Genomic DNA, 15,406 nt, shown 5'->3' on the forward strand with positions numbered 1-15,406 from the left:
CTAAAATGGAAGATAATCCTGTCTGCAGCTTTGAAGTCCAACCACAAAGAGTTTTCAGTCAGCATTATTTCAGATGTAAGAGGAAGCAGCCAGCCACAGGCTGAAATATCAGAGATGTGTTACCATTTCCATTTCTGCTCCTCTTCTTTTTTTGTTTTCTTCTTCTTCATGTCTCCTTCAGGAGGCTTCTTATCTTTGCTCTTTATTTTCTTGGGTTTGATATCCTGAAAAGAGATTTTTTTAACGAGAGAGACGCTATACAGGGAGTAGTTTTACAAGATACTCTTACATTTAAAAACAAATAAATTTTGTAAGAAACCATTTGAAATGTGCTTCTCACAAAAATGGCCCTTGGTCTGAATCAAACTACTTATTCAGTTTCCTACCGGTGGCAAGGAATTATCATCAATTAACATGCAGAGTGTATCATGATATGACATAAGTAAATTGGTGACGCCATATACAGGAGGCAGAGAGAAGTGAAAGGGCATTATGTAGAGAAAAAAAGGAGATGAGGACCACTTAGCCTAAGGATGGAGGAGGAGTTGCAACTTTGTGGTGAGCAGAGCCCAGCTCTCTGCATGAATCTAGCCAAAAATCAGGATCTTTACATTCTGATCTTAACATGTACTCTAGATCGAGACATCATGTGTTTTTTTGGTTAATGTTTTCAGATGAATGCTAAATTGCATATTCTAAGCAAAATAAAGTGTTCTTTCTCCACAGTTGTCTCCATAACCTGTTATTACCCCAGAGATCCAGAAAATATAAATTCAACCAAACCTCCTCTTCTTCCTGTTTCCGCTTCTTTGATTTTTTTATATCTTCAGTTTTGATCTTCTTGGGTTTGTAGTCGACACTGAAACAGATCCAACAATTGTAAACAAATCATTTATTTCCAGTTCCGGATTTTATTACTCTCACCCTCCACACACAAATGTTGCCACTGTGCTGCTTGTAGCCTGCATTCCAAAAGCACCAACACCCCAATTCTTGTGGCTCAGATAAAACCTGCTGCTTGACTTTGTTATATGTTTCCTGAAGCCCCTTCCGTATGAACAGACACAGCTACTTTCCAGCATCTGTAGACAAATGCCAGTTCTCTACCTGTGCTGCACACACACTGACACCATATTATACATGGCTGCTGCAGAATACAATCAAGAAATAAAATCTGCTATTTTTGTATTTGACGCAACCTGTTTACCCTCATTTGCACTGATCACTTTTCTTCTCTTTGCTGTTGCAGGACCGGGGGAGGGGGGAGTTTAAAATCCCTCTGCAGCAGAAAGGGGTTACACTAGTAGGAGGATTGATACTGGCCCTGACCCAGTGTGAATCCCAGGGACCTAGTGGTCCCAGATGGGAGTAGCAGGATCCAGATGAGCACTGTGATACACACATCAGGTCCACAGTTGCTTCTATATTAACATCTCCCTTGCAGGATCAAGGCAATTCACTATAGAAGACAGCTGGGGTTCACAAAGCATTATTAACACTCACTATTCATTTGGTCCTTAACATTTTGTCTTACTCATTATTCTTTTGTTTTATAAAAGCATTTGTCAGCTACCTTTCAAAAGATCAAGGCCGCTTACATAAAATGAAAACAAACAAAAAACTGCGCTATTAGAAAAAAAGTAAACCCCCAGAATGTGGCCCTCCCTCACAGGTAATTAAAAGCATTCACTTTTCACTGAGTGGCATGATGATGTCTGAGTGACAACTGATATCTGGAATGGGCAAAAGAACTTAAGCCCTTAAATCCATTGATTTCAATGGGTCTACTCTGAGTTATGACTTAGCAAGATACTATATCTGCTTCCTATAACAGATCCAAATGTTCCATTATTCCCACTTTTCACTGTAGGTAATGTTCACAAGCTACTCACTCATCATCCTCTCGGGGTCTCTTTAGGGGCTTATAGTCTTCTTTGTAGTAGCCATCATCATCCATTTCTTCCTTAATACGAGGTGGGCTAGAGAGAAAAGGAAATGAGTTATTTAGTCAAGAACATGAATACTAAGCTTCAGCTTGTAGCCTGACTTCACCTACCACTTCAACCCACACGAGGAGAACTCTCTCATTATCCCTGCCATATTTAGAGTTGAACAGGATGTGTGACTTTCATATAGTTTCAGCTAAACTGAAAATGTAACACCATATTGCAGGGCTGGTGAGGTTCTGCCCCCCCCCCCATTTTGGTGTCAGCAAAAAAGAAAATTAAAATAAACATGCTGGAAAGTAGATCCCATCACCCTGGTGGGGATACAAATAACTGTGTATGGTTTCCTCCAAAATCTCCCCCATAACACCCTACTAGGTTTCTATATTCCTCCAGCTGTACCATTTTGGGAAGCTCTGATTTAAATTAAGGCTGCACAGAAAAAGGAGGGAAAAAATCCTACAACAATGGGACAATGGATTACAAGTGTTAAAGATGTGTCAGCTTCAAAGTACTTGATTGTTTTTTAGTTACAACAATTCAAGTTTTAAAATTGTTTTAATAAATCTACTCTCCCTACAACATCCACACACTGGATACTGGGATATTCCATAATACAAATTACTAGTTTGATTTTGTTTTACCTACAAGTATGCATGGCATTTTTGTACGGTGTGGGGGGGGAGGGGGGTATTCTTATTTAAAGAGAATTTGTGGCTTGCCCTTCCAGTGAAAATCATGGTGGGTCACAGCATATAAAACAATGTAACAAAAAGTGACTGTATTCAAACATCACATTGACCCAGACTTCCTACCTTATCATGGTTTATCAGGAATGAGCAGCATGCTAATGCACACTGCCTGATCTCACAGCTGGAAAAACTCAGCAGCGCTGGCAAATACACCTCTACAGTTACTGGGAACAAATGCATGCTGCTAAAGGAGCCATCTTGATGGAAGTCACTTTACAAAGCTACTCAGGAGACCACATTTCAGCCACTGAAAGCTAATTTATTGAGCTGACTCTAAAAATACTTTTTTTCCAAAGGCAAAAATTCTGCAGCTATTTCGCAATGAAGATTGTGTTCTGTGGAATACAAAAGATCTTAGAGCTGCAGTCTGCTTGGATGTTTCAGTGCAGTGCAAACTCCACAAAACCCAAAACACTGCAGGCAATGAGGTCACCTTCTGCAGTGCCATCTCTCTTCTAAAAAGATGTAGCCTGATCTGTTTTCCACTTCAAATATCTAACACTGATAAGATCAGCTGGTAATACAAGACAGCAGAGTAAAATACTTGTACAAGGAATGCTAGTATTTAAAAGTACAAAGGCACTGCAGATTTTAAAGGCTGTGTTTTAAATCAATCCACCATCGTGCCTCAAAATGCAGGAGATTGCTGGAAACAGGCTGCATGATAGTGGAAAAGTCTGGTGTCAGTTCCACGAGGTATTTATGCTGAGCATAATTGTTGCTGGCTTTTTGACAAGCGGGTTTTACATTCTTAAGATTGCAGTTCCTAGAAATACCAAGAGGGGTCCTTGCTTTCTTCTACTAAGAATCAAGCAGTTTATATATGCTTGAATACTGTTTTAGAAACAGTGCACAGGAGGAACAACTTTAGTTTGACCCTAAATTCCCAGTTCTTCTACCAAGCGTTTGATATTGATAGGGAACAACTTTAAAAGTCTATGTTATTTTAGAGTCTTTATCAGGGCCAAGAAGGTTCTATGTCTACATTGGATTAAAAAAGAGAAGTGCATAAGAGAATTCTTTACAATCTTATTCCTGTCCATATAGCTGGACTGGTTTTTAACATAAAAAAGCTTCCCCATCTTTGGTTTTAGGTTTTCTTTATGCCAACAGAAAAGAGGATCCCAGAACTCTCAGGGATCCCACTAAGAGAAAATCCACTCATCTTCTGGGTACAAGTCAAAACGAAAAATCTAGCAGTCTTCTTCACACAAGGCTTCCAGCTGCATACCTGGAGAAGCCATTTTCTTTTTCCTTCTTTATTTTCACTTCACCAGATGATTTACTCTGAAAACAGAAGTGAGAGCTGGTTAGTAAGCTATAAAAAGCACTGTCATATCTTCCCTGTGCATTCAAATGTAACTGACAAAAGACCCTTGTACCAGGAGCAAGTGCACCTCCAGCTATTCCTCAGAAACACTCTCAGCATTACTGGATCCGGCCAATCTCCAATACGTGCTTTGTCCTGCTGTTTTCCTATCTATCTAGATGTTCTCCGAAGTTTTTCCTTTTGTCTGGCCACAACTGCAGAATTTGCTATCAACTCCTTAGCTTATTTAGACAAGGCTTCTGCTTGTACTGTTACACTGCATAATTATGCACTCTGTCCAGACATGAACAGATGGGATAGGAAAATTATCAAGGTACTGTCTGTCCCTCTTCTGTCTGTCAAGGCTGGGCTAAGGTGTGCACCTGCATCAGTGCAATGTTTGTAATATCCTGCATCAAGTTACCTACAGAATCCCTCCTCATGTAGAACACAACGTGTGCTGAAGTTCGGCCTGTAGCTGCTATGAAGTTTAACATGACTTTTATTATGACAAGTTTACAACAGCCATTTAAACAGACGCACAGTGATGTCATCTAACACCTAATGCCACGGCTCTTATAGCCTTGAGTTTCTGTTGAAACTGTACGTGGGATTTGACTAGCAAAACAGCTTAAAAATGTCAAAAATGTGAAGCTGCTTGTTTCTTTATCCACAACAAAAGCCCAGTCCAAAGCAGTGCCATTCAGCCCACCACCATCCTGTACCTTTTCTTCCTTTCGTTTCTCCTTGTCTCTATCTTTGTGTTTGTCTTTGTGTTTGTCGTGTTTCTCTGAACTGCCATCTTTGTGTTTGGTTTTCTCCTTCTCTTTGTGTTTCTTCTCCGAGGAATCTTTGTGCTCACTGGAAGATACAAGAGTCAGTTGGGACAGGATCGGTAGCAACGACCAAGCGGATTGACACGCCAAGCCCTAGAAAGTTCTCTATTAATATGAAGAATCACACAACTGTAGCAATAAGAAACATAGTAAAGTCAAGATGCCTTGGGGACACCACAGACTAATGCATTTTCGCCTGAAGGAGTTTCAACAATATATGTGCACTGTTCAGTACACCTTAAGCCCAGTACTAACATCTTGGCATTTATGCTTTTAACAGCAGACATTAACTGGAACCTTCAGTGGATTTGTCCCCCTACTGAGACGGGGTAAAAAGAAGACAAACCCTGTAGTTATAACACCAAACATCGTATTTATGGCTCATATTGGTATTGATAAATTTATTAGGTGAGAGAAACAGAGGCACACAGCAATTAAGCAATGGGCTGTGGTTCACTCAATTCAGTCACTAGAAGAGCCAGAAACTGAGTTCAGGAGTTCTTTCATGTCTAGTTACATGCTTCTCCTGTTAGTGCATTTTAGAAACCAATGATGCTTGTGCCATATGACCTTCGCCAAGCCTCACTTCTTCCCTCTCCCCACCAGTGGCCTGTTTCACTTATGAGGGAGAGAACAAATAGAACGTATATTAAGGCTAAAAAAATGATGGGTTTTCATTACATCAGAAAGAAAATGGTATGTCTCTACAGTCATACCTCAGGATAAATACGCTTCAGGTTGAGCGCTTTCAGGTTGTGCTCTGTGGCGACCCGGAAGTAATGGAGCGTGTTACTTCCAGGTTTCGCTGCTCGCACAGACGGTCAAAATGACATCACGCGCATGTGCGGAAACGGCGAAATGCGACCTGCGCAGACGCCTCTTATGTTCTGTTCGGGATGTGACTGGGGCTCTGGAACGAATCCCATTTGCATCCTGAGGTACACTGTAATTCTATTCTAATGCCAAAATCAAAACAAAACCCAGTCTCTTTAGAAAGTGGTCTATTTCCCAATTAACTATTCAGTGGCTGCTTAGACCACAATAATCAGAATTAAACTTGTAGATTACAGAGATGAATTGTTGAAAAACCCTTGAAAATGTGGTATATCCTGCTAGGAAAAGATTTAAGGCTCATGTGTGATTACATTATATCCAAGCACATGATAAAGAAAGCAGCTCTTAGAGAACTCCAACATTGCATTTTGAGAAGTCAATTGCAGCCTTCTCCTATTACACTCATTAGGTTTCCTTACTTCATTATCCTGACCCTCTTGCCCCTCAATGACTCTGCAAGCTAAGTACTCTGGATTCCCCTTTCATTCCTCCCACTTGCTAGTGCCACTCTATTTCTTATGGTTTGATTCTCAGCTCCCACAAGCCCTTCCAATGTGACTTACTGCTTCTTGAATCTGGAAAATTCTCCGTCCCTAATGTAGAGACACATACCACAATAAAGTCAAATAAGCAACTATATTTATTACATTTTTATTCTGCCCATATCCTAATAATATTTTAATGTACTTTTTCTTGATTTTAATGAATGTATGGTATAGTTTGTTTTTTGTAAAGTTGATTTAAGTTGCCTGCGACAAGAAAAAGTATCTAATAAACTTAAATAACAACAACAATATAGAACAAGTGCCTCCCCATATTTCAGCTCACTACCACTCTGAAAAGGTTAGACTAAGCGATAGTGATCTCCTCTGCTCATCAAATTAACTTCATGACCAAGTGGGGATTCAAACCTGGGTCTCCCCAGGTCTGGTTAAACACTATATAATACCAGCCTTCAATGTCATATACCTTCTCCAAATGCCCATAAAACATTTAGTCCTTTTAAAAATGGGATGCAATTTTTGAGTCACTTCATCATTTAAGTATTTAAGGCAAGAACCACTACATATAAAGAAATCATATTTACCAAATACAAAAAGATGGAATTTCTAATACAATCTTCTGTTCCCCACAGTGGCCAACCTTTTTTGGTCCACATAATTTATTTCAACAATCCAACTTTCATAAAATGGAAAGCCCACTTGTTACAACATCTAACAAACTTAAACTGGCTAACAGTATTTTTATTTCACTTTTGTTTTATGCAGTTGTCATCCCCCCCCTTCATGAAAATGATGCTGAAAAGGTTAAGTTACATAACTTCATATCTAATAATCAGGTCTGACTTTTGCTGTCTGTTTGCCTGTTGCAAAGCTAGCAGATGCTGAATTAGGAATGCCTAAATGTCATCCGCTCCTTGCTTGGAGGACAGAGAATATACTTCTTTCTACCCATTCATGGTTTATTGTCTTGAGAAACTTGGGTTCCCAACCTCTATCGCTCCAAAAGAGAAAATAGGAGAGAGAAAAAGAAAAAGAAAAAGGGAAAATGTACAGGTGCTGTAAAGAATTAAGAGAGGATTAATACTAGCCTGGCTAAGTATGCTAGGTTATTAACCAATGTTAAGCCAGAGTTGTATGATGTAGTTTGGGTACAACAGGGAATAGGTTTAATAAAGTCAGGATTGTTGCACTGAACAGAGTGTTTGATAGTGAAAAGGGAAGAGACCTCTTAAAACCATGGTTTATAAAACAATGGATAATCATCAAAACCTGGCCACTATGATGGAGGTTAATTGCTACTATGATGTGCTCCAACAGACATGGACACCAGCAAAAAGTAACAGTTTTTAATTGCAGGAACACAACAATTTTTAGCCAGCTTTTAGTCATGGCACATTAAAGATTCTTCACATTTTTCTACTGCAAAAACATCCTCTGATCTTTTTTTCATTACTTCTACCTGGGTGTATTAAATACAACTGACACGAATTCTTGTCACCTGCAGCACTACAATCAGCTTCCCTACTTCAGTCACAAACACATGCACCCCACAGCTATACAAATTGACAAGTAAAAAAGACAGACACAGTAAGAACTTTCCTGGTAACAAATACCTATTTAGAGAACATACACGTATGAAATGTCACCACAAACAAACTTCTCAACAGGGAAAAAAAAGAGAGATTTAATTTGCATGACAGCAGAAAATAGGAAAAAACCACCAACAAATGGTATGTGTCTCTGAAGAAAAAACTCACAGACCAGTGCAGCTTCTAATAAATGAAGGTAAGCAAATGTGTCATTTAACTTAATATCGTTTTGTAAACAGACAAGAACTATTTGGAGCACCTCACATCAAGACATAAGCCCTCATTTTAAATGCCTGTTTGTTATGAATAAGATTGGTAAACTAGCTTATGTGCCAAAATAAAAAATAATAAAAAAAGATTGCCATCCTGTGAAAGAGAGAACATAATTCCCCCCATTTGACAGGTGGGAAATGGATGATATGGGGATGGCAACCTGGATCATACGTCAGCCTGAGATCAGGCAATACAATTGACTCAAATCTACACTGCAGTCCAGTCCTTACTTTAAAAAGCATGTTCAGCATGTGCAAACAATCTCCTGCTGGCACAGACAAAAACTGTTCACCTAACAACTAATAAGGTGGTGTTTTGCTGCCTGAGGCAAAAAGCCCCCGTTCTACATACAGAAGCCAAGGAGATTGGCAGCTGGATCTATCAGTGGTAATAGGCCAGTGTCTTCCATGGCTCTTGAGGGCAACGTGCTAATTGAGAGGATTCAGGACAGGCTGTTGGCACAAACAGCTCTATCCTCCAATACAGGGGAATGTTGTCCCTCAGCATCTACACCCGAAGCAGCAACCCCACTCTGCCTAATGGTAGGGCCAGCCCTGGCTCTCCTGCGCAAGCTCTGGAATTCCTTCTTCTACCAAGGTTCAGAATAAGTAGGGAAGCTTGCAGGGCAAGTTACTGTACAAAATGTTACTTTGGCCTTTTCCAAGAAGAGAACACTACAGCTGTATTCATTGCTTAATTCTCAACCTGGCCAACAGGCACAGACTACCATTTCAGAAAGCTTACCTTCTCTAGTAGGCAAAGCAACTGGTCCTAGTGCAGGCTTCCTCAAACTCGGCCCTCCAGATGTTTTTGGCCTACAACTCCCATGATCCCTAGCTAGCAGGACCAGTAGTCAGGGATGATGGGAATTGTAGTCTCAAAACATCTGGAGGGCAGAGGTTGGGGAAGCCTGCCCTAGTGAAGATAACACAGTTATCTTCCCAGATGTAGGACAGCAGTGTATTGCAGCTACTTTTACTCCTCAGCCTGGGGCAAGATGATAATGAATGGTTAGTTGCTTACTGACAGCCTCTCCTTCAGCTAGATCATAGTAAAGGACACTCTGCTCCCTTCAAATATCAGCTCACAGCTTGCCACCGAAAGCTGCATTACGTAGCTTCACCTCTGAATCATGAAGGATGGATCAAGTCTATGCACAAATCAGGTTTAGAGACTGTTGCATGAATCAGTCTTCACTCATAGCTGAGCTGGGATCACAACTTTTATTATTTTATATTTATATCCCACCTTTCCTCCAAGTTGTTCAAGGCAGCATACCTGGTCTCCCCTCCTTCATTTTATCCTCGAAACAACTCTATAAGGGCCTTAATAGCCTAATGTCTAATGACGTGGTTTTTAAGTGTTGTCTACAGAATTCTTATTCCGACAGAGTGCATAAGACAACATGCAACTGGTGTAAAGACTGAAAATTAGAGGTGGTTCTTTTTGCAGGGAGGCACTACTCTATTCTAGACACCTACTCGACCCCGAACACACTGACCAGATGCTTGGAAGCTGTGGCTGGATGGTTTTGTGGGAGCCGATTGAAACTAAATCCTTCGAAGACAGAGGTCCTATGGCTAGGTCGGGATGGCATGGGGATGAGGGACCAACTCCCTTCTCTTGCGGGGGCCCAGTTAGTGCCATTGCCTTCCGTTAAGAGTTTGGGTGTAATCCTTGACGCCTCCCTTTCCATGGAGGCGCAGGTTACAGCAACAGCCAAGGCGAAATTTTTCCACCTTCGCCGCATCAAGCAGTTGGTCCCTTACCTTTCCCGCCCCGACTTGGCCACAGTGATCCATGCGACGGTCATCTCCAGGCTTGACTACTGTAATTCGCTCTATGCGGGGCTGCCCTTGAAGCTGTCCCAGAAACTCCAGCGGGTACAGAATGCTGCAGCGAGGCTCCTCACGGGGTCTCTGCCATATTCACCCAGTGCTTTTCAAGCTGCACTGGCTCCCGGTGGAGTACAGGGTCAGATTTAAGGTGCTGCTTTTGACCTTTAAAGCCCTTCACGGCCTAGGACCCTCGTACCTATGGGACCGCCTCTCCTGGTATGCCCCACGGAGAGCCTCAAGGTCCATAAATAGCAACACCCTACTGGTCCCGGGCCCTAAGGAAGTTAGATTGGCTTCAAACAGAGCCAGGGCCTTTTCAACTCTGGCTCCGGCCTGGTGGAACGCTCTGCCTCATGAGACCAGGGCCCTGCAGGATCTGATTTCTTTCCGCAGGGCCTGTAAGACAGAGTTGTTCTGCCTGGCCTTTGGCTTGGAGCCAATTTGATTCCCTCCCTCCCACTCTCTCTCTCTCTTTTTTTTCCCTTTTCCTTCTCCTCCTGCGATGAGGCTACATTTTAATATTTTAATGTTCCATTATTTTAATGTTGTATTTTATTTTTGTTTTTAAGTTGTAATCATTCATCTTGTTTTTATTATTGTTTGTAAGCCGCTCTGAGCCCGGCCTTGGCTGGGGAGGGCGGGGTATAAAAAAATTATTATTATTATTATTATTATTATTATTATTATTATTATTATTATTATTATTATTATGTGGTCCACCAAAGTGGAGGACTCAGATTCAGCACAGGAATCTGAAAGGTTCTTTTGGCCAATTATGTATGGAGAAGCATGGTAGAGCTAGAAAACGATATTTTTGCTACTGTGAAGTGTTTTACTCAGTGTTTGAATCTGTTTCTGCTCCATGTTCCTTGTTTTCATAAAAGCTTTTGATTTGATTCATAGGAAGCAAAGTATTTTGATGATTTATTCTGAGATGTACTTAAAAAAAAACCTCTGCAAAAAGCACTTTACTTTATTAGTAGATTGATGCACAGCTATTCCTTCAGGAAGTGTTTCCTTCAAGTAGGCATCACTGTGCTCTCTAGAAATTGCTCACAACATTAATGGCATTGCTAGAGTTAAGACGTAGCTTCTTGTTTGGAGATGAACTAAACAACAAAAAAAACAAAAAAAAAACTGCACTTAATATGACATAGCAAGCCATTCTGAGCCTAATCCTTGTGGCACTTATGTATTGTACTGATTCAAATAAATACATTTATTTCTTATTTATTATCTTGAACCAGCACAGGACTTTCAGCAAGCTATATAAAGAACCATATAGACTGTAATAAACCAAAACTGATTACAATAGTTACAGGCCCTAGATAAAATACCAGCTAAAATTCTTTCTCCAAGTTAACACCAGCACCAGCACTCCAATGAGCTGAATTACATTACAGGATGTGGGTGGCGTTGTGGTCTAAACCACTGAGCCTCCTGGGCTTGCTGATCAGAAGGCTGGCGGTTCAAATCCCGTGGAGTGAGCTCCTGTTGCTCTGCCCCAGCTCCTGCCAACCTAGCAGTTCGAAAGCACACCAATGCAAGTAGATAAATAGGCACCACTGAGGCGGGAAGGTAAATGGCTTTTCCATGCACTCTGGTTTCCATCACGGTGTTCTGTTGCACCAGAAGTGGTTCACTCATGCTGGCCACATGACCTGGAAAGCTGTGGACGAACACCGGCTTCCTTGGCCTGAAAGCAAGATGAGCACCGCACACCACAGTCACCTTTGACTGGACTTAACTATCCAGGGGTCCTTTACCTTTTTACCCACAGGTAACTCTCAACTTACACATATTATACTTATGCTTTGTGCAGTGGTGTGTGTGTGTGTGTGTGTGATAAATAAATAAATAAATAAATAAATGGAAAGCAGAGGAAACCCACCATTCCCTCTGCTCCCTATTTATTTATTCTTCCCTGGCCACCTGTGCACAGCTACAATTGCAGGCTTACAAGATTTTGGGGAAGCAGTGGAAGGGCTCTGGGACGCTGCCAGAGCCCTTTCACTGCCTTCACAAAGCAGAGTAAGCAGCCCTCTACCTCACAGGAGGGGGTTGTTCCCGGCTTCATACGTTTCTGTGTTTACGCGTGGACTCCCAGAACTGAAAACTCAAGTAAGATGTGAGTTACCTGAATATTATGTCCTGCAACTTTATACTCTCTACTAAGAAGCCCTACATTTTTGCTACATTTACTTTGTACACCAGCCTGCTTTCCAAGTTGCCTCTGGGTTGAAAGATATTGGATGTTGGATCCAATATGTTGGATTTAAAAGCATGAAGATTAATCCAGAAACAATAATAAATTCAAGTAAACTTGAATGTAGGCTGGGCTCCTTTGGGAGGAAGGTTGCAGTATAATTGTAATAAATAAATTTTGCTCCCTTAATGGAATAACTTTATAAGTATGATAACAGCTATAGTCCCAAGGCAACTCCCACCCCACCAAAACTTCAATATGGCTAGCCCAAACACTCTGGTTTGCCCCTGATCATCTCTTACATGTCACCTTATGCAGGCCTAAACCATTCTACAGGAATTAGGCCCGTCCCTTTGGCCAGTTTTTCCACTTCCTGGATCCTATTAAATGTAATTCAGCAACCTGCCTCCCTAACATGGGTGTATGCTACAGAGTTCTATGTAAGCAGAGACACTGCTTGAGCACTGGAAGATTTGCTGCCGAGCCAAGTTTGAGGTTTTACTATTAGTATATAAAGCCTTTTATTTATACAGGTTCTAGTAATTCAACTCCTGACATACGAGTTCTGGTCTCTCTCTCTCTCTCCCTAGTGCAGGACTGAGCACAGGTATATTTATGAGATGAAACATGGGAGGCATGTGATTTCAAAACACAAAAGGAGTAAGAATGGAAAAAGTGACAGAATTTCTTCATTGATTTACCATATTCCTGTTATACAAAGTGGGGAATGTGCACCTCCCCTACTTGCCCTCTCAGCATGCCTGTCCCACCTCCTCAGACATCACCAGACAACTTCTAAATATGGTACATGAATCCAACCCTAAAGCACATGGACTAAGATTGCAAGAGCAATATCCTAGAAAAAATTCTGAATTCAATGCATGATCCAAGTTATGTAGTCAGTTCACGTTGAGCCCCCATATAGGCGATCTGAGGCATAAGAGGCAGGATACACTCATATACTTAATCCCCTCCACACACAGGGGAATCATCTCAGTATACACTTCCTGATCTGGCACATGAAGTGCTTCAAATTGCAAATATTATGTTCTCAATGAATCTATTATAATTAAATCATGCCCATTACACAGTGCTTGCTTGGATGGGACAAGGCAATTTATTGTGTCTACTCAGAAGTAAGTACTACTGAATTGAATAAGGTAAAGGGGCACAGCGTGCCTTCTAGAAAGAGCCAAAGTATTGTGTTAGTCAGTGCAGGAAATCATCATGAATAGGTAGCCAGATAAGGAATATAAGGTGATTGGTATATAAATATGCCCATTTAAAAAGCCTCTAAGGTTTAGGAAACAGTAAAATATGAATACAATTACTAAGCAATCATACTTGAAAAGCTCTACATACCATAATTAATTTGTCTGCATATAAATTCTAACCAAGAGCTCCTCACACAATTCATTGAATGGACACAAGTAAACAAGTGCATGATGAATAAGGTGCTACAGGTGCTACAGCCTGTGTCACTGTCTACCCTTTATCCACTGTGTTCTCACTAATAATAATAATAATAATAATAATAATAATAATAATTTATTATTTACACCCCGCCCATTTGGCTGAGTTTTTTGCTCCCCTTCTAAGGTATATATATTATCTTTTGGAATGCTGCAATGTGATTGAGATTACAGACAAGAAACACATCAGAGTAATGAGCCAAAAGCCAGGCAGGTTTTGCATTATGCCATGCAAAAAGTCCCTTTCTAAAAGGCTGTAAACACTACAGTGTGGGTGGAGGAGAGAAGGGAGTTTCACAACAATTTAGAAACATTTGGAAGCACAAGGTGAAATACCACCCCCATTGCCTGCAAAGTGTGTTAACTAGCATTGCCGGGATTTAAGAAACCAGTAAAGTGTGCAACAGCTTAGCCAAGACATTTAGAGCCTCTGCCTCCAAGGTCTATGAATGTTGTAAATTTTGGAGTCATGTTGGCTCAGAAATATCTCCCATCTATCACAAATTGGAAAATGAAATGGTTTATTAAAATGTATTCAAGTTTAGAAAAAAGCACAAAAGGGATTGAGGTGTTAAACTTGTTAAAAGGTTAAATTTGTGTAACTGTTTAGGTACAAAATACAGTGGTTCCTCGCAAGACGAAAAGAATCCGTTCCACGAGTCTCTTCGTCTTGCGGTTTTTTCGTCTTGCGAAGCAACCCTATTAGCGGCTTAGCGGATTAGCGCTATTAGTGGCTTAGCGGCTATTAGCGGCTTAGAAAAAAAGGGGGGGGGACGAAAAAAATTGCAAGACTCGCAAGACGTTTTCGTCTTGCGAAGCAAGCCCATAGGGAAATTCGTCTTGCGAAGCGCCTCGAAAAACGGAAAACCCTTTCGTCTAGCGGGTTTTTCGTCTTGCGAGGCATTCGTCTTGCGGGGCACCACTGTAAGACTATGTGAATGAAAGGGGGGGCAGTCATATATACCATAGAATGGCAGCCCCATAATTTGATATCTGGAAGCTATTCACAGGTTTTAACCTCAGTAACATTAACTTACATGTAACTTGGTTAACCCCCAAACAGTAAAAAAATAGCTGTCTTGAATTTACCATTTCAAGTGTCACTTTATGACTCAGGAAGATTATTAAAACAAGAGTTCCAATAAGAATGGCCACCAATTTATGTGGAGACCTTTGAAGTAGGGAAAGGAAGCCAGTACCAAAGCACTGCTATGCCTATCAAGAGCAAGCACTATTGGCTTTAATTTGTGGTGAACTAGCCTGCATCTCCTGCAAAGTTAAAGAGTATGTGAACAAAAGTGACTAAAGCAGGCTTCTTGCCTTGCACAATACTTAGGCCAGCCAATGTACTTATTGGCATAGTAGACACAATACTATCTGACCAACAACAGCCTGACTGGGCTAGCCAATCTCTGAGATTGCATCATGTCCACATCTCCCCCAACTATGGCTGGAAACAGCTGAGAAGTATGCCAATACAGTGGTGCCCCGCAAGACGAATGCCTCGCAAGACGAAAAACCCGCTAGACGAAAGGGTTTTCCGTTTTGGAGGTGCTTCGCAAAACGAATTTCCCTATGGGCTTGCTTCACAAGACGAAAATGTCTTGCGAGTTCCTGCGGTTCCCCCCCTTTTTCTAAGCTGCTAAGCCACTTATCCGCTAAGCTGATAAGCCGCTAAAAGCCGCTAAACCGCTAATAGCGCTAATCCGTCAATGGGCTTGCTTTGCAAGACGAAAAAACCGCTAGATGAAGAGAATCGCGGAACGGATTCTTTTCGTCTTGCGAGGCACCACTGTAGCCCAATCAGATGGGATCACATGAAGCAAGTTCAATGCGTGCCACCTCCCT

The 15,406-nt window shown here is 41.2% G+C and overlaps 1 protein-coding gene and 1 long non-coding RNA gene across 2 annotated transcripts in view; one reads left to right on the top strand and one right to left on the bottom strand.

Moving 5' to 3' along the window:
* Positions 1 to 15,406, top strand: part of LOC309345233 — a 350,883-nt gene that overhangs the window by 175,824 nt on the left and 159,653 nt on the right. The gene's annotated exons all lie outside the window — the stretch shown is intronic.
* The window catches only part of TOP1 (DNA topoisomerase I), a 76,468-nt gene that overhangs the window by 25,462 nt on the left and 35,600 nt on the right, over positions 1 to 15,406 (bottom strand). The window contains exons 4-8 of the mRNA XM_081867660.1: positions 4,733 to 4,868; positions 3,930 to 3,985; positions 1,893 to 1,979; positions 784 to 859; positions 124 to 224 (exon numbers count right to left, since the gene is read on the bottom strand). Of these exons, the coding sequence (XP_081723786.1) occupies positions 124 to 224; positions 784 to 859; positions 1,893 to 1,979; positions 3,930 to 3,985; positions 4,733 to 4,868 (456 nt within the window). The remainder of the gene's footprint in view (positions 1 to 123; positions 225 to 783; positions 860 to 1,892; positions 1,980 to 3,929; positions 3,986 to 4,732; positions 4,869 to 15,406) is intronic.

The sequence above is a fragment of the Podarcis erhardii genome (assembly GCF_964252035.2).
Source record: "Podarcis erhardii genome assembly, chromosome: 6".
Lineage (NCBI taxonomy): Eukaryota > Metazoa > Chordata > Lepidosauria > Squamata > Lacertidae > Podarcis > Podarcis erhardii.